Below are 17,464 nucleotides of genomic sequence, written 5' to 3'. Positions count from 1 at the left end.
AGAGAGAACCAGGCTTACTTGGCTTTATTTGTGCTATGCAAATGTTTTGCTAACCAGCGTCTTTTTGGTCAACAGGCACACACACAAACACACACACACACAGAGCCTGTTAATTTGAATTATATTCATTATCATGTTCATAATACCATTTTATTGACCATGAAACAAGGTATTTCTCCTGGGCATTAGGGTCAGGCAATATCTGCACAAGGAGAACATTTATTATCATGTGAATATCACAGTGCCATACAGAAACTGAAACAAGATGCAAGTTCTCTTTGCTTCGACTAAACTGTGGCTTTTTTCAAGTCCTCAGGCAGCACCCGGCCCTTCTTCCGCGCCCTGTCCTTCTTCTTCTCTGCCCTGACTTGCTTGCGTTTCCGCAGGTTCTTTTGCCTCTTGTCCTGCCGCTGCTGCATCTTTTCTAGGACGTGCTCGCTCCGCTGCTCCCATTTCTTCTTTTTCTGAGTGCGCCTCTTCTCCTTTTTCTTCAGCGACTCGCGCAGCATCTCCTCGTTGTCTTTGATTTTGATGCCCTCTGCCTTGTAGAGCATGTTGGTCCACATGATCTTCTTTTCCATCTCGCGGGCCTTCTCCTCGTCTTTCTCTCTCAGCTGTTCCAGCTTGGCTTTGCGAGCCTCCACGCGGCTGAGCAGCTGCTTGTAGTTCTTCCCCGTCAGAGGAGTTATCTGGCCTTTTATCCCCTGTTTCTTGATCTTCTTTTTTTGTTTCTTGTCTATATAACCCTCGTCCACCGTCTCAACCTTGTTGAAGACCAGAGCAGTCTCATTTCTTTTGCTCGAGGCAGGGACGTGCTCCTCTTCCTGTTTTACCTCTAACGGCTGTTCTTTCCCACTTTTTTCAGCTAGTTTCTTCATCAGAAATTCTTTTCTTTTCCTCTTCTTGCGCTCCCGCTCCAGCTTTCGCTTTGCTCGCTTCGCCTGGACAGCTTCTGATGATGCATCCTTTGGAGTTCCCTGATAAAAGACAGGTTAACATGGTTAGGCTTCAACAATAATTCTAGGGCACCCAGCGGTGACATCACTTCCTGTTTTAGATGATCCTCAGTACCCCTCTCCCCCTACAGTCTTTCTCTTTCATACTGTGCCATCTCTGAAAACTGCATACCTGTCCTCTGGACTCTTCAATCTTTTCATGGAGCCTTTTGCGTAATACATCGACTGTAGTGAAGCTGGAGTCTACACTTCCTCCTTAAAGAAAAAGAAAATAAGCATTAAATGAGACCCAGTTATGTAAAGAGAAAAACCTCCACACAGGACCAGCGTAGGCTTGGTATACCTTGATGCTTCTGGTGTGCAGCTCCATTTGCGGCCTCAGTGTTGGACCCGTTTGGTTTCACGGCAGCTTTGATTTTCTGTGCTGCTGGAGAGGGTGAAGGCTTCTGCTGGGGTTTGGGAGTCTTGCCGTCTGTGGCCTCATCTTTCTTTTTGCATTTTTTCTTCTTCTTTGGAGGACCAGTGTCACTTTTAGCTTTGAAATGAACTGTACACACACAAACACAATGCACATATTGACGATTGCATGTATATAGTGTGTCACTGCAGTTCTACAACATTGCTATTACAGTTACTAGCCTAGGGCCTGAAACATGTTCAGATAACATCAGCTAACTGGAGAAAAGAGGATTTGAAATTTTCTGTTGGCAAACTCATGATCAGCTTGTTTCCTCATTTTTCATGAGAAAAAAAAAACCCAGTCACAGCTGATTTGGTGGGTGACTCTTCTCTTATAAAAGCAATCCTATTAGCAGTAAAACACCTGCCAGTCAGTTTATCTCGTGACTTCTTAATAAGGAAAAAAAAACTGTCCTGGCATCATGATCAAAGGATGTATGTCTACAAGTTATGAGCTCTTTGGTTTAAAAGTAGTCCACCTGGAGGTCTAGTGTACACATACTTGTACAATGAGACATTTTTAAGCCATTTTGCCATATTGTCACTTTTATTGCATTGATTTTTCTCTATAATTTTAAATCTGAGTCCTAGACAACAACCATGCATTAGCCCCAGCTGATGGACTTGAAGAGGACATTAAAGAAGTGTAATGAGAACTACTGTTGAATCTCAGTTGTCTGCGTCTGCAATGGAATATAACCAAGTCTTTAAGTTGGGTGCACAGCCTGTCAGAGCATCTCAAGGGAGGAAACACAACACTAGGTTGTAGACTTAAGAAATCTACTGCTTAGGAAGACTGCAGAAGTATTTAAGACTTTATTTATATTTTAAATTAAGTTTGTGTCTATTTACTTTGAGCATTTAAAAGGGGGGATTTGTGTAAAACTTCTGTGGCACCTAAATAGTTACTGCATTACTTTTGTTAAAGCCCTTGAATAAAAGTTCAGCCTCTGCACTTGCCTGATTGATTTAAAGTCAACAGTGTACAGAGGAAAAACTACAAAAACAACAAAAAAGTAGCATTGTCCAAAAACCTATGGAGCCAACTTTAAAAGACATAAAAAGGTCATTTACAATATTAGTTCCCCCCGAGTTATAAATTAATCTTGTTATCTACAACTTCCCACATAAATGAAATCAGTGAAAAGTAGAAAATTGATACCTTTAGAAATTTAGATAAATAAATGACAAAAAACTCATTTTTTAAATCAGTTTTGGGGACAAAAAAGTCATTTAAGAGAAATAGCAGATTATTTTTCTGACATGCTATCAGTTTGGTAACTTTAATGAACAAGGGGCGCATAAAGCCATCAGATTAAACACTGTAGCGCCTCCTGTGGTACCAAGTAGGTAAAACGTGAAACCGTGGCACAAGGTTTGATGACACTTGCTGAGTTTTACGTAGTTTTTCCACAATAAATAACACCTAAATGTTAAAGTATGCACTACAGCTTCAATTTTACCATGTAAACAAACCCAAGCAGTTAGCTAACATTACCGAACGGTCTCTTCCTGGGCTCCTGGTCTCGTTGAGAAAACACTTTACTTGCAAGTTTCTGAATGTACGAATCCTTTGAGGCGAGATCCATGTCGATAAGTGAAACGGGCTCCCACCTTTAATCCGGATAAAACACACACACGATATTTACCGATAAAAACATCAACACGTTCACATACGCACGTGTGTAAAAATTTAAAGGGGCGGGGCGTCCCCAATCCGGAAGTAGTAACACCAGAAGTGGTCCCCCTCCAAGCAGAAACTTGTCAGTTATGTAGTTGTAAAGTAGCCGGTTGTCTCGTCCATTTTCATCCATTTCCACGTTGTTTTGATTCAGAATGGTCTCTCTGACATCTCTGCTGACTTACTCCCGGAGGCTGCTGCCGACACTAAAAACACAGGTGCGTTAGTTTTCGCAGTTTCTCGTCTTTACGGCTCAAACAAAAAAAAAAACGTCAAAGTCATTTTCATCGCCGAGTGAACGACTTGCAAAATGCTGAGTTTATTTTATACATTTGTATTTCAGAATCATGCATTTTACACCAAGAGGTCTTTCTTCCTGCCAGGAGCCTTCAAACGTGTAGACGGTACAAACTAAACTTGTCAACAATTACACCACCTTTAGATAATTAGCGAATAAAGTCACTGTTACATATTTTTTCCATTTAAAAAAAAGTAGAAATAAAAAAAGAATAAATCTGTTTTGTATCTGTTATATGGTATTTTGTCTTTAATGGTGAAATTAGTTAAAAAGTAATTACTACGTAATAATATAAGAAAATCAACAAAACCTGTTCGGTTTACATTAATGTCTGTCTCCATGGCTGCTGAAATAATCTTTGTATAATTTTTTTGGGTAGCATATATACGTTATTCCATTATATTATTTGTAACTGTTATGTCAATATGCTGTTCGATTCTCCAAGGAATCCACCTTTCACTATTATTCTTTACATATCCAGGCAGGTTCCTTGGCTTTGGACGACAGTCCAGCTCCACAGCAGCCACAGCTGCAGAGAAAGACTCTTTTCTTAAATGGTTCCTGCTGCTCATCCCTGCCACCACCTTTGGCCTCGGCACATGGCAGGTACCACTTATTTGTTGATTGTTATTGCTTTTTTAAATACACACAATGCGGTTACGTCTTTCTGGTTGTTGTTGGGTGTACTCCAGTGTCTTCATTGCCTTCATCTGTAGGTGAAAAGGCGTCAGTGGAAATTGAAGCTGATTGATGACCTGACACGACTCACTACGGCAGAACCCATTCCTCTTCCTCTTGAGTAAGTGAGTGGCAGAGAGTGGCTAGGTCCTGTATCTATGACAGAAAATATGAAAAAGCATAACAGGTGCTCTTTAACACTTCATGTAATATCTTAATGTGCAGAAGTTGAATAAGCTGCGTTTTTTACATATGTGAATCATTAAGGCACAGATTTACATACCATTTTCCCGCCTTGCATTCTAGTCCTTATGAGGTTAATAACCTCGAGTACAGAAGAGTCAAGGTACGTGGACGTTACAATCACTCCCAAGAGCTATACATTATGCCCCGCTCACCAGTCGACCCAGAGAGAGAGGCCAGAGAAGCAGGAAGGCTCTCTTCAAGTGCAGAGACCGGCGCTAATGTCATCACCCCATTCCACTGTACCGACCTCGGGTAAGGAGCCAGATAAAACATCTCACCATAGCAATATCTGTACATTGATTGATACATCGCTGCTCTCAACACTGATTTATACCGTCTGTGTCACTGAAGCATCACAATCCTGGTGAACAGAGGATTCGTGCCAAGGCAGAAAATAAGACCAGAGACCAGGATGAAGGGACAGGTGAGGGGAAGACATCAGATGCTGGGTAAACACAGAGGTTTTACACCAGGCTGGAGTGTTAAGTCTTTGAGATTTGTTAATTGCACAAAGACTAACTTATTTTTCAAGACTAATAAGACTAACTTATAAGTCTAATAGGTTTGTCACAAGCTATGTTAGAACTAAGACTACAGTTCAGTTCTTAGGTTTTACATACCACGACATAATAAAAAGTCATCTTGTTGACAGCAAGTCTTAACAGCTAAATACAACTTCAGATGAACAACAACATGACACATCACACCATGTAATTATTTACTGAACAAAAACTAAGCCAAAATGCAGAAGCAGCATGTGTAAAAATGATCTACACCCTGATAAATAAGTGCACTTGATAGCACTATGACTAAAGTAGAGGTTTTGGTAGTTCGCTGGTCTGGAGCATTTATGTGTGTGTTAACAGAATACCAAAGAGATAACAGCAATGATCCCTTGCCTATCTGGGAAGGGTTAAAGGACCATTTCCAAACAATTTGAAATCCATCATTGTACATTGAGAAAGATTATTTACAAATGGAAAACACTGAAGAGTTTCCAGTCTTCCCAGGAGTGGAAGTCCTGGCAAAACACCTCAAGGCCAGACTGTGCAATGCTTAGAGAAATTGCAAAAAACCCAGTAGCTACATGCCAGACTTTGCAGGCCCCAGTTAGCGTGTTAATGTTAAACATGTTAAACAGCACAAAGAAAAATAATGAACAAGTATGGCTTACTTTGTTCACACATAACCTATTTTGGAGCACAAGTTACTATGTTGATCCACCTTGGTAAGAAGCGAACCATCCCTGAAGTTACCTGGTCAAGACATATCCCACGTCCTAGTATAGGCCTGGGGTGTTTCTAGTTTTGAAAACCTCTTTATGCACTGAGAATTCATCTTCAATTAGGCCCCAACTCCCTTTAGTAATTGAATAGTTTAAATATGCCTGTGAAAGTGCCTCGAAGACCCATTTATTGTCATGTTACTCCTACTAATAAACTTTCTGCATACAAATTTAAATGAACTAAAGCAGAACTGACTTACACCGCTTGACTGTTCGCTAAACTACTAACACCACCTTTGTGTTGTTGTAAACACTTGAATCACTGAAATGCTGCCTTTACGCAGGTGGAGGATGAGGTGGAGTTGGTGGGAGTGGTCAGACTGACAGAGAATCGTAAACCCTTTGTACCAAACAATGACGTGGAGAGAAACCGCTGGCATTACCGTGACCTGGAAGCGATGGCAGAAGTCACTGGAGCTGCACCCATCTTCATTGATGCCGACTTTGGTATGTTCAGTGCTCTTTGACGCAGTGACTTTACATTAAGATTAAACCTCTGCAATCCTCCATGTGTGCTGTTTATCTCACTCACATCAACAGAAACACTTCAATCTGAAAGTAATTTAAAGTTTTGTGTCTCACGCAGGTAGCACTGTTCCTGGTGGGCCAATAGGTGGACAGACTAGGGTCACACTGAGGAATGAACACATGCAGTACATAATAACATGGTGAGTGTTTTGTTTTGGACTGCTGTACATCTGTTACACTCATGTCTCAAGGTTCATTTGATTGATAAAATGCAGAATTACTTTTTTCTTCTAGGTATGGTTTGTGTGCAGCTACTTCCTACATGTGGTATGCAAAGTTCATCAAGAGGATTTAAAGCAATAAAATTATTTTGCTTGGTACTTGAATGATGGGTTTGTGCTTAACTTGTAGCTCCAGCCTGGTGCATATATTATGTAAATAGCTTAATGTGTAAATAAAGTACTCAAGATCGGGGATTCTTTCATTTACCTTGTTGTATGTACTATGTGCCAATAATAACTGTTGGGAAAAAAGATCCTCCTGTCATGTAAATTATGTGGTTTTGACAAAGCATCTTATGTTAAATTTAAGCCACTTTTTCTGTTTTTTTTTTTTTTTTAAAAAACAGGTTAACTTTACTGCTGGATGATACTAAATATAAGTAATTTCAGTGCGATCAGATTCAGTAACTCCAGTTACAGAAACTTAGACCATCAATACGTCTACACTTACAGAAATTGAAAGGCAGAGTTCATGATATTTTTCACCTTTCAAGTTGTGGTTTCTCAGTTATTAAAAAAAAAAAAACTATCCCGATTTCAAGCAATTTGTCAGATAATGCCCAAGATTATCATCTTGATTTAAACTGTGACACTTCAGGATTCGTCATGGGAAACCTAAAAACGTCAGTTCCACCCTTATAACAATCAGAATTTAAAATGTTCCCATGTTTACGTTTCCTGCTGTCACTGTGTTGACACCTGCAATCTGATTCTAACATTTCTATCATTTTAGTTTGAAAATTAAACAACAGAAGTCTTCTTCTTTTAGGGCATAAATTTTTTATTCCAAACAATTTAACCAAGCTTGGTTGCAAGTTCCTTGGCCTTTGCCTTCTCCAGCTTAGTGATGCGGGCTGTGGATTTGGGACCCATGATGTTACCTCCCCAGTGACGGCGGATCTGGAAAATGAGATTGCGAACAGTTTATTTGTATAATTTGTTTTAGGATTTGTGAAATGTAAACACTTCTAACTGAGTAATGGCTATTCACCTCCTCGTATCTGTCATTGTAGTTGGTCTTGATGGCTTCCACGAGCTTAGCAAGTGCACCTTTGTCCTCACTAGGAGTAGGAAAAAGAGAAAAAAAAAGAAAAAAAAGAAAAGATGGTCAATGCAGTACCGACACTTTTATACAGATGACTAAATTTTCCTGTCTGAAAATTCACTTCAAATTTATACATATTGTGGTCCCTGATTAAAGAGTCAACTGCTATAGAAAATAATCCAAGAAAATTTGAAGATGTGAACTAAAATCTCACTCCAGAGGAAGTATCGAATATTTTCTCCAGCCAGTTACTGAACATGTACTAAAAAATCATTTGCCAAACTTCACTGTCACACTTGGGCACAGTTCAGTGTATGCTCATACTCACGGGTTGATCTGTGTGAAGGCAAATGAAGTGCATGTCTTTCTGTGCACCAGTCTGCCCAGTCTAGCCTTCCCCTTCACGATGCAGTAAGGGACACCCATCTTGCGGCACAGAGCAGGCAGGAAGACCACGAGCTAGAAATTCAGGGGAGCCACAGGAAGTATTAACATTTCAGGAAGGAGTGTAGCAACCATATTGCCTTTTACAAAAATGAATAAATGATAACTTGTTTTTCATTTGTGGTCTGTGCTCAGGGTTAAAAAGCTCGTATGTTTTGATCCACACAGAGGATTCAGGTGAAGAAATTCAGACATCATTGCCAGAGACCACTTTTTACACTAAACTGAACCCAACATGCATTCACATATTACACCAATCTCACCTCAATAGGATCCACATCATGGGCAATGACGACCAGCTGGGCCTTCTTGCTCTCCACCAGAGAGGTGACGGTGTTCACACCTGCAGAGAGCGAAAACCAAAAGGCAGAAATTAAAATGTTTGATCCACCAACTTAATCCAGAAAAACTTTTCATTATTTTTTGGCCAACGCTCAGGGTTAAAAAGCTCAAAAACCATCACAGCAAGTTTCAGGTGAAGAAATTCTGGTCATCACTGCATTGAGGCCAAGTCAGATGAGGCTGAACTAACAAGAACACAAAATAGGTTCTAATGCACAGTTTAAGACTGTTTAGGAGCAAACCTACAATTCCAGCAGCACTCCTGAAATACATAAGACCGAGCTGCCAAATAGACCAGCATAAGTCTTAAACTTTAATACATTTTTACTAAACTGTGGAGCTTAACAAAGACAGGACTTTGTTCAATCAAACTCACCTGCACGGATAACGGGAGGCCTCTTTGTTGGGGCATCTCCCTTTCCAGCAGCCTTCTGCTCAGCACGAGCCAGCAGCCTCTGCTTCTTCTCCTGCTTGGTCTCGGGCCTGTACTTGTGAGCCAGCTTGAACAGCTGAGTGGCTGCGGAAGAAACCAATTAAAATTAAAAATGTAAACACTGAAATTTGGGCAACAAGTTTGGCTTACTACAAAGCTACCATGATTACAAACACATGCATCAGTGATCTTGGTGGAAATCGTCCGCATAACTGGTCAGATAGCAAATACTCTTTCACATCACTTGCACAGTGAAACAGTCCTCCTTAGAACCCACATGACAACTCTGACATACTGCCATACAGAAGAAAACCACTTGCTTGTACTTACCAGTCTGGCGGTCCAGAGCCTGGGTGAACTGGTTGATCGCAGGGGGAACCTTCAGACGCTTGTAGAGGATGGAGCGCTGCCTCTGCAGGCGGACGTAACGAGGCCATTTCACAAAGCGTGTCAAATCACGCTTGGGCTGAATATCCTGGCCTGTGGTAAAGCACAACAAATTCATCATTATCTACCATTAAACACAGACTTTCTCTTAATTTAATGTTAATATAATGTGCATCAGCGATCTTGGTGGGAATATTGTCATCAGTGGTATTAAGATAGCAAATATTCTTTTACATCATCTGCACCTGTATGACCACTAGCTTATGCCCCCAATAAAGTGGCACCTGCAGATACTCACCGATGCCAAAGTTCTTGGGCCTCTTCTCGAACAGGGGGTTGACTACTTTCTTGGCCTCATGCTTCTTGGCCACTGAAGGGGCTGGTGCCACCTTCTTCCCCTTAGCCTTCTTTCCCTTAGGCTGTGGAAAAGGGAACAGTGTGTTACAGAAGCATAAACACAAGCAACTTTAACCTAACATATGATTATTAACTTGTAAACATGTTACTCCATATGTAAACTTACAACACTGCTCTACCTTTCCCAACCATGCCAGGGAGTTGCTTAGCCTAGCTTTAGCAACTACCCTTGTCAATTTCTCACAAAATAATTTTTAAATCTAGCAAAAATACAATCAAAAGACCACTTTAGTTTTTTTTAAAGCTGTAATGCAAAAAGCAAGAAATAAACCCCAAAAGCCAGAGAATGACTTCAGAGCTCACCTAATCTCCATGCTGCTACACCAACACGTAAGGGACGTCATACACACTGAACTAAAGACCGATTCAGGATGATAACGTATCAATGAAAACGTAGGTAAAACTTGCGTGTTTGTGAATACATTCAATAAACGACAGAAACACAACTAATGTGAGCCCAAAAGGAAGGTTAATACCGACCCACGCTCAGGCCCATTCCCTAATGCTAGTCAGTAAACTAGCAGGGCACACAAACTTGTACCCCGGTAGTATTGTACTTCTACTTTACAAAATACATACAACCGTCTGGAAAATTAAAAAGAAAAACAAAAATTAAATAAAAACAAACCAAAACGAGCTTCTAAAACAAGCATGTTCATCGCCTTTAGCTTCAGCACTTCACAGGCAGCCACAGCACTGTTAGCACCGGTTACACATCGACCAACATAACCTAAGTTTTTCGCAAAAACAACACAGCATCAAAGCACAATATTAACATCACGGCCCTACACAAAGTTCAAAGACTTAATTGGCACTTTCTACAGTATAAAAATATGAATGTATGAAAGGATGCAAACAGATACAACAGATAACATATTTCCCCCAGAAGGAACAGCTATGTACCCACCATGTCGGTTCAGGCAGAAAGGAAGACCGGGGCATTCTGGGTAGCGTAAATACCGCGAGGCTTGCTGCGTGTTACGTGGCTTCCAAAAGTGCCGATCTGAAGTCAGATTTTACAGCTACCTGCCAGTTCAAGCTTTGTTTCTTAAAAAACGGAATACTGACTCGGAATCTGTGTTACACTGACGTATCAATGATTGGGATTTATTTTAATTTTCTTTGCCGCACTGATAAAACATATTATTCTAAACATTTGTATGAATGAAAAATTAACATTAACGTTTTGTTTTAAAAGCATAGGATTTTTCATGACGTAGTAACGTCATACCACACATTTCTAGTTTAGTTTTAACTTTATTTTAAAAACGAAAACTTAAAAAGTAGAAGAAAATAAACAGTAATAATTGATTTAACTTTATTTTATTGATCATAGTAATTCTGTACTGCAGTTTATGACCATTTAGTTTGTTTAATACAATTTGACAAGCATAAAATAGTATTGTGCCAACAATATGATTCCCAAAACTTGGCATGGTGTGCAAAAGGCCCGACAGCGTCTCTACCACCTCAGACGCTTGAGAGACTTCCAACTGCCCTCCAAGGTGCTCAGGAACTTTTACTCCTGCACCATAGAGAGCATCCTGGCGGGAAACATCTTAACCTGGTTCGGGAACAGCACCATGCAGGACAGACGAGCTCTACAGAGGGTTGTGCGGTCAGCTGAGCGCACCATCCGCTCCGAGCTCCCTGACCTGCACTCAATCTACAGCAGGCGGTGCTGGACCAAGGCCAAGAAGATCGTGAAGGACCTCAGCCATCCCAACAACAGACTGTTCTCTCTGCTGAGGTCAGGAAAGCGATTCCGCTCCCTGAAGACCAACACAGAGAGACTGAGGAGGAGCTTCTTCCCGCAGGCGATACGGTCTCTCAATCACACCACCACACAGTACTGACCCACACATACAGTTCTTACACACACTGGACTTTCTGGACTTTGTTTTTGCACAACACTGGTCACTATATTCTTCATTTCCGGTTAATACTTGTACAGCTGCTGTTATTGTGTATATATTTATTATATTAGATTTCTTCATACATTCTTATATAGTTCTATATTGTGTATTTTGTTGTACAGTTATTTTATTTTCAACTTTAATTTATATATTTATCTTATTCTTCCCAGTTAAATTTACCCTTCATTCTAATTTGTGTTGTACAGTTATTTCATTTTTAACCTTAATTTATATTTTATTCCTTCCTAGTTAAATTTACCCTTTTTAATTTTTTCATATTTATTTCCTATCTTATTCATAGCCTTTTCCTTTTTGTTTTCTTTAGGTCACGAGCAGTTGTCCAAGCATTTCACTACATATCGTACTGTGTATGACTGTGTACGTGACAAATAAAATTTGAATTTGAATTTGAATTTGAATTTGAAAAACTGAGGAAATCAGACCAGTAGTTGGGTTCTGTGTATTTACCGATATCTAAAAGTTTTCCTTTGAACTTAGCAGCCAGGGTTTTAGATTAAACCCTGAGGGTGTGCCATGTCTGTCCAGCATCCTCACCTGCCACCTGATCCAACTGACCCAACTGACCACCACACAGCTTGTTGCTGTTCAACCGCCTGTGGCTGGCATGCCACCACCTGTTCAACCGCCTGCGACTGCCATGCCACCACCTACTCAACCGCCTGCAGCTGCCACACCACCAACTACCTACGGCTGCCACGCTGCCATCTGCTCAACTGCCTGCAGCTGCCATGCTGCCACCTGCTCAACCGCCTGTGGCCTCTACACTGCTTTCAGGCCCAGTCGCATCTCTGCCTGAGCCAGAGGTCAGCATGCCGGAAGGACCTGCTCTGCCCAAGCCAGAGGTTCTGTGGGCTGTCTGGACTTGCCATGCCCACGCCAGAGATCTGTTCTTTGTGGGGACCTATTCGACCTACCTTAGCCTGAGCTGCTCAGCCACAGTTGGCAGCTCCAGCATATCGCTGGTCATCTGCCATGCCACGCCGCCACTGGACCTGTGGTCGGCATCAGAACTTTTTCTCTGCCACTGCCAGATCTGCAGCAGGCCACCAGAACAATTTCTCCACCGCTGCAGGACCCGGGTCTCATGTGTTGCTTTGGGTTTAATGAATATTGTGATTCAATAAAAGGACTAGCTGTTACAATCCCTGTTATTGCATTGCTTCTAATGGAGAAAGTCTTGAGGGATGGCTACTATGAGGAAAGGCAGCCTGGAAGCTTTACCAGCAGGACACATCATCAGTTGTGTGCTTTAACTTCACAGGGTGTTTCGGCCTTTTATCACAAGACACCATCGGCTCAGGCAGGCCCACCACAGGTTGATCAGGCCTGGGCATGTGTCTTACATCCTCCCACAGTACCATCAGCTCAATGACATAAGCAAGTTTTTGAGAGTTAGGCCAAAAGACAAGGTCTGGTCACAAAGGGTGTAACAATTTCTGTGGGGAAAATTAGTCTCTCATCCAAGTCAGCTTGCATCTGCCAATCCCTGGCGACCTTCAGCGGTCCCAGATCCGGGGGTTGAAGAGCTAGTTCTTAGCTTGTCCCCCTCCCGGACAAATACCGATGCTCCTCTTGGTTTGTGAAAGGTTGGGTGTTAATGGATTCCCTTTTGTACTCAACTTTTTCAGCTAGACACCCGAGGACCTGGTTGTGTCTCCATGTGTATCTGCCTTGAGTAAGGCTAGTCCTACAACAAACCAAAATGTGCTTGGTGTTGCTGGGTGTGTACACAGGGGGCAGGATGGGTCCTTTCCAAACCAAAGCTGCAGATTTATGGGGAAAGGCAGCACATCATATGTGGCTCAGATGATGAAACTTAGCCTATTACACTCCATTCTGCAGATTTCACTCCATTGAGTTTCCTCTTTTCAACACACTCCTAATTCATCCAGCGACCCTGCTTGGCCAGCGCTACAGCTCTGGCATTTCTTTTTTATTCAAAATATTGAGTATTTGTGGATATAGTTTACAAAGAGCTAGTTAGAGATATCACAGAGCTAGTTTGGATTTAGATAAGTGGGCCCTGTGGACTACTTTGAATTGTAACAGGGAATGACGGGCGCAGAGTGATGTAGAATTTACCAGAGAGAAGACTGACCCAACTCCTTCTCCCATGTGGACTTGAGGCCCACAACGGGAGCTGGGGTTACACTGCACAGTTTATTATAGATGCGAGACATTACAGCTTTGCCTGATAGTTGCAAATTAAGGAGCTCGTCCAGTAACTTAGCAGCTGGAGCTTCTTGAAAATTGGAGAGGTGGGACTGCAAAAAATGTCTGAGGTGTAAATATCTAAAAAAAAGTGAGTTTTGGGAAGACTGTATTTTCCTGCCAGCTGATCAAATGATGCTAGTTTATTGTGTATAAAGAGATCTTTAAAGCAAATAATACCTGCTCTAAACCAGACCTGGAACAAGTTGTCCAAAGTTGGGGGGAGGAATAGGTGGTTTGAAAGGATGGGGCTTTGAAGTGAAAAATTATTAAAATTGAAATGTCTCCTGAACTGCGCCCACACCTTCCCCAGACTGTAACCAGTAGGTCAGGGACCGAATATTGGCAGCCCAATAGTAAAAGCGGAAGTTAGGGAGTGCCAGACCCCCTTCAGTCTTAGGTTTCTGTAAATGCACCTTAGCTACTCGAGGTCGTTTAGCCTTCCAAATATAAGAGGAGATTATAGAATCTAGAGTTGTAAAGAAAGACTTGGGGATGAAGACCGGTAAAGATTGAAATAAGTATAAGAATTTAGGAAGGATATTCATTTTAATTGAATTCATTCGTCCGACCAGAGTTGTGTTCAGGGGTGACCACTGTTGAAGGCTTTGTTTGACATTCTTCAATAGTGTAAAAAAGTTGGCTTTGAGAAGTTGTTTATACTTTCTTGTAATTGTAATACCCAGGTAGGTGAACTGCTCTTTGAACACTTTAAAGGGGAAACCTGACAAATCTATTGGAAACGCTTCTTCATTTAATAGACAAAGTTCGCTCTTGGACAGATTTAATTTATAACCAGAGACTTGACTGAAATGCATGAGTAGTGACAATATAGAAGGTAGGGAAGTATTTGGATTTGAAATAGAAAGCAATAAATCGTCAGCATAGAGAGAGCCTTTGTGTTCAGTTTGACCTCTTTGTATACCCTGGACAAGTTTACTGCTTCGAAAAAGCATTGCTAAGGGTTCAATAGCTAGATCAAATAACAACGGGCTAAGGGGGCAACCCTGACGTGTGCCTTGTTTAAGTTGGAATGGTTTTAATTTCTGGCTATTAGTGCAAACAGACGCAACAGGGGACAAGTATAGGTACTTGATCCATGAGATGAAGTTGGGACCAAACCCAAATCTTTCCAGCACAGCAAATAGATAGTTCCATTCTACACGGTCAAATGCTTTTTCCGCATCAAGGGAAAGAACACATTCTGGAGTGTCCTTGGACGGCGTGTGCAGGATATTAAGAAGGCGTCGGATGTTGAAAAGGGGTGGCACCTTTAACAAAGCCAGACTGATCTTCAGGTATGACTGCTGGCAGGACCCTTTCCAACCTGCGGGCCAGCGCTTTAGCTAGGATCTTAAAGTCGATGTTCAAAAGCGAAATTGGCCTGTATGACGCACACTCAGTTGGATCTTTCCCCTGTTTTGCAATTAAAGTTATGGAAGCATCGTACCAGGAGGTTGGCAGTTTGCCCTGTGTGAATGCTTCAGGTAGAACTGAGTGGAGTAGAGGTACGAGCTGTGGGGCAAATGATTTTAAAAATTCTACCAAAAAGCCGTCTGGGCCAGGGGACTTCCCTGACTGTAGAGAGAAAATTGCAGCGCTAATCTCTTTTTTGGAAAATGGCGCATCCAAGATCTCTCTGTGGGTGTCTGCCAGCTCAGGAAAGTCCAAGCTTTTAAGAAAATGTGTGATTAGTGAGTGGTCGGTGGGAGATAGCTCTGGCATTTCTAGCTGCATCCTCCTGTCGACGCACCTCCTCCACCATCATATTTCAACATTCGGTTACAGATGCCTGTTGCCAGAAAGGTGTTACTGCTCCAAGACCAACCCTCCTCTGCCCTGCTGGACGTTGCCAACGATAGAGAAGAGCAGATTTGGCCTGTAGCACAGCCGTGGCTGGGGTTCACTTCCTCCCCGTTGCTAGGGTGGGAGCAGCGCCTCTCAGTCCCAGGAGTCTGTGAGTGATATCTCCAGCCTCACCTTTGCACATTTGAACTCCTCTGCTAGGTTAGGGATAGGCAATGACAGTATCCTGTCGCTGTAGAGTCCAACACTGCCTAGACATTTCAGAAGTCCAAGCCACTTCCTCATGTAGGTGCTCACTAGCCTCTCCATTCGATTGGCATGATTAAGCGAGACCCTGTACATCATCAGTGGCCACAGTAGTCTGGGTAACAACCCAAACTGTAAGCACCAGAGCTTCAGTTTCACTGGGAGTGCAGTGTTGTTAATCTGCCTGAGGTCATTAGCCATGTCATGCCGTAGTTGGCCCATGTCAGTTGTTAGTTTTGACCAGCCACAAATGCAGTTCTGCAGCTTCTTTCCTACCAGCATTGATGGTCCATTAGTTGCAATGCTGGTTATTCTATTCATCGTTGGTACCGTTCCAAGGTCCGTTGCCATAAAATCTGTCTCAAAATGGTCTTCTTCCGCCCCCACTCTCACAGACCCAAGAAGTGTCTTCTCCTTTGAAGTTTTTGTAGCAGTATTGGGTGTACCAAAAAACGGTCTATCAGATTCTCAGGATTGTCTATTGTTGTTTGTTTGGTATTGTCTGCGCCTGGTCCCTCGTTTCCCTGTGTACATGTCAGGGTGTGTGTGTTAGTGATGTGACGTTCTGTATCGAGGCTTCAAAGCTTGTGTCGAGTAATTGAGGGGGCGTTTCCGCGATGCGCGTATCAAGGCTTGCTTCATTTATGGGAGGAGCTGAAAATGATGACGTCCGAAGCCTCGCTGCCCGGCTGTACCATGTGACTGGTTCAGGAAGTGGTTCGAACTTTGCCGCGAGATATGACAGCGATATAAACCCCTCAGACTTCATTCAAAATGTAGGTGTTTGATGGAGAGTTGCGGTTAGTGAGAGTTTGGAGACAGTTTGGAGGTTTATGAGAGTGAGGAGAGAAAGTCAGGAGAGAATGGAGCCAGCTAAGAAGAGGAGGATGTCTTCCCCTGTGTGGGAACATTTTGATTTTATTCCTTCCAACAAGGTATGTAAATTTCTACAGAAGATGTATTTTCATAATACTGATGGTGCAATACAATTTATGTTAAGCGGCTTTATTTTTGTACAAGGTGAAGTGTTTGCTATGTGCCAGGGAGCTGGGATATAACAACAACACCTCATCCATGCTTAGGCACTACAGAGCTTTGCATGAGAATAGGGGGAACACCGATTGTGGAGCAAGACCAGGTGAGCCATCAAATGCCATGATAATATAGCATGCTGTAATATTACTAAATGATATAACAATATTATACAACTGTAATAAGTTACGTGTGTGATATTTATATTTGTGCTTTGTTTTTGATGTCTTTCCTCAGGAGAACAATCTCAAATAGATGAAGACCTGGTTAGCATGGTGAATGAGGACTCCCAGCCATTTAGCATTGTGGAGGACAAATGATGGAAAAGATTTGTTAAATCATTAAATCCTAGCTATGTTCTCCCCACTGAAAAGGTCATAAAAGCAGTGAAAATTTAGTTTTTACAGAATAAAATGTGGGCAGGACTGAGGCTCAAAGCCTGTAGCTGTCCATACCTCAACGTTACAAAAGCACAACTACTGTCCACACCCCAACCACACCTCACCTCACAGTAAATGATCATTTCCATGTGTGTGCTGTGGTGTTCGGGTTTTGCTGTCACACCAGGCCTTGAGAGTCTTCCCGCCTTAGAGCCAGCCACACCTTGAGTAATCACATTCACCTGTTACTAATCAGCCTTGTCAAGGAAGCACTACTTAAGAGAGTAGCAGAGCAGTGCTAGGCGCAGGATTGTTGTACTATGAACATAGTTCTTCTGCTCATAAGGTGAAGATGTACTAACTGAAGTGTCTCTTGTTTCCAGGAGGATTGCGGAAACGTGTGGAGGGAGCTGGGCACCTATGTACATAGAC

At 42.1% G+C, this 17,464-nt stretch overlaps 3 protein-coding genes and 4 non-coding genes across 7 annotated transcripts; 1 reads left to right on the top strand and 6 right to left on the bottom strand.

Moving 5' to 3' along the window:
* Positions 1-109: 109 nt before the first annotated feature.
* surf6 (surfeit 6) lies at positions 110-3,133 on the bottom strand. Its single transcript, XM_040053232.1, has 4 exons — positions 2,914-3,133; positions 1,300-1,503; positions 1,129-1,211; positions 110-977 (listed from the first exon to the last, which is right to left on the bottom strand). The coding sequence occupies exons 1-4, from the start codon at positions 3,002-3,004 to the stop codon at positions 288-290; spliced, it is 1,068 nt and encodes a 355-aa protein (XP_039909166.1). The 5' UTR covers positions 3,005-3,133; the 3' UTR covers positions 110-287.
* Positions 3,134-3,150: 17 nt separating this feature from the next.
* On the top strand, positions 3,151-6,868 carry LOC120747402 (surfeit locus protein 1). The gene is made up of 9 exons (XM_040053236.1): positions 3,151-3,314; positions 3,440-3,500; positions 3,876-4,000; positions 4,111-4,193; positions 4,379-4,570; positions 4,670-4,742; positions 5,888-6,050; positions 6,190-6,271; positions 6,366-6,868. The coding sequence occupies exons 1-9, from the start codon at positions 3,252-3,254 to the stop codon at positions 6,424-6,426; spliced, it is 903 nt and encodes a 300-aa protein (XP_039909170.1). The 5' UTR covers positions 3,151-3,251; the 3' UTR covers positions 6,427-6,868.
* Positions 6,869-7,112: 244 nt separating this feature from the next.
* On the bottom strand, positions 7,113-9,470 carry rpl7a (ribosomal protein L7a; the record flags this gene model as incomplete). The annotated part of the gene is made up of 7 exons (XM_040053239.1): positions 7,113-7,252; positions 7,344-7,413; positions 7,726-7,856; positions 8,105-8,184; positions 8,560-8,700; positions 8,947-9,096; positions 9,302-9,470. Coding segments are annotated over 7 exons (846 nt in total), but the record flags the coding sequence as incomplete, so codon positions are not given.
* LOC120714663 lies at positions 7,968-8,044 on the bottom strand. The gene has a single exon (XR_005691463.1). It is a non-coding gene; the product is annotated as a small nucleolar RNA SNORD36 (small nucleolar RNA).
* On the bottom strand, positions 8,271-8,343 carry LOC120714664. Its single transcript, XR_005691464.1, has one exon. It is a non-coding gene; the product is annotated as a small nucleolar RNA SNORD36 (small nucleolar RNA).
* On the bottom strand, positions 8,794-8,865 carry LOC120714666. Its single transcript, XR_005691466.1, has one exon. It is a non-coding gene; the product is annotated as a small nucleolar RNA SNORD24 (small nucleolar RNA).
* LOC120714665 lies at positions 9,174-9,247 on the bottom strand. The gene has a single exon (XR_005691465.1). It is a non-coding gene; the product is annotated as a small nucleolar RNA SNORD24 (small nucleolar RNA).
* Positions 9,471-17,464: the final 7,994 nt, after the last annotated feature.

This window comes from Simochromis diagramma, unplaced genomic scaffold (genome assembly GCF_900408965.1).
Source record: "Simochromis diagramma unplaced genomic scaffold, fSimDia1.1 OVJJ01000596.1, whole genome shotgun sequence".
Classification (NCBI taxonomy): Eukaryota; Metazoa; Chordata; class Actinopteri; order Cichliformes; family Cichlidae; genus Simochromis; species Simochromis diagramma.
The sequence above is the reverse complement of the archived record's forward strand: the minus strand, read 5'-3'. Positions and strand labels throughout refer to the sequence as shown.

Bases quoted from the DNA above. Each gene is read 5' to 3' on its own strand.
- surf6 (XM_040053232.1), bottom strand. From the start codon at position 3,004: ATGGATCTCGCCTCAAAGGATTCGTACATTCAGAAACTTGCAAGTAAA. The intron at 1,212-1,299 runs GTATACCAAGCC...TTTTTCTTTAAG, and splicing joins TGCACACCAGAAGCATCAAG to GAGGAAGTGTAGACTCCAGC. The intron at 978-1,128 runs GTATGCAGTTTT...GTCTTTTATCAG, and splicing joins TTGAAGAGTCCAGAGGACAG to GGAACTCCAAAGGATGCATC.
- LOC120747402 (XM_040053236.1), top strand. From the start codon at position 3,252: ATGGTCTCTCTGACATCTCTGCTGACTTACTCCCGGAGGCTGCTGCCG. The intron at 4,571-4,669 runs GTAAGGAGCCAG...GTGTCACTGAAG, and splicing joins TTCCACTGTACCGACCTCGG to CATCACAATCCTGGTGAACA. The intron at 4,743-5,887 runs GTGAGGGGAAGA...GCCTTTACGCAG, and splicing joins AGACCAGGATGAAGGGACAG to GTGGAGGATGAGGTGGAGTT.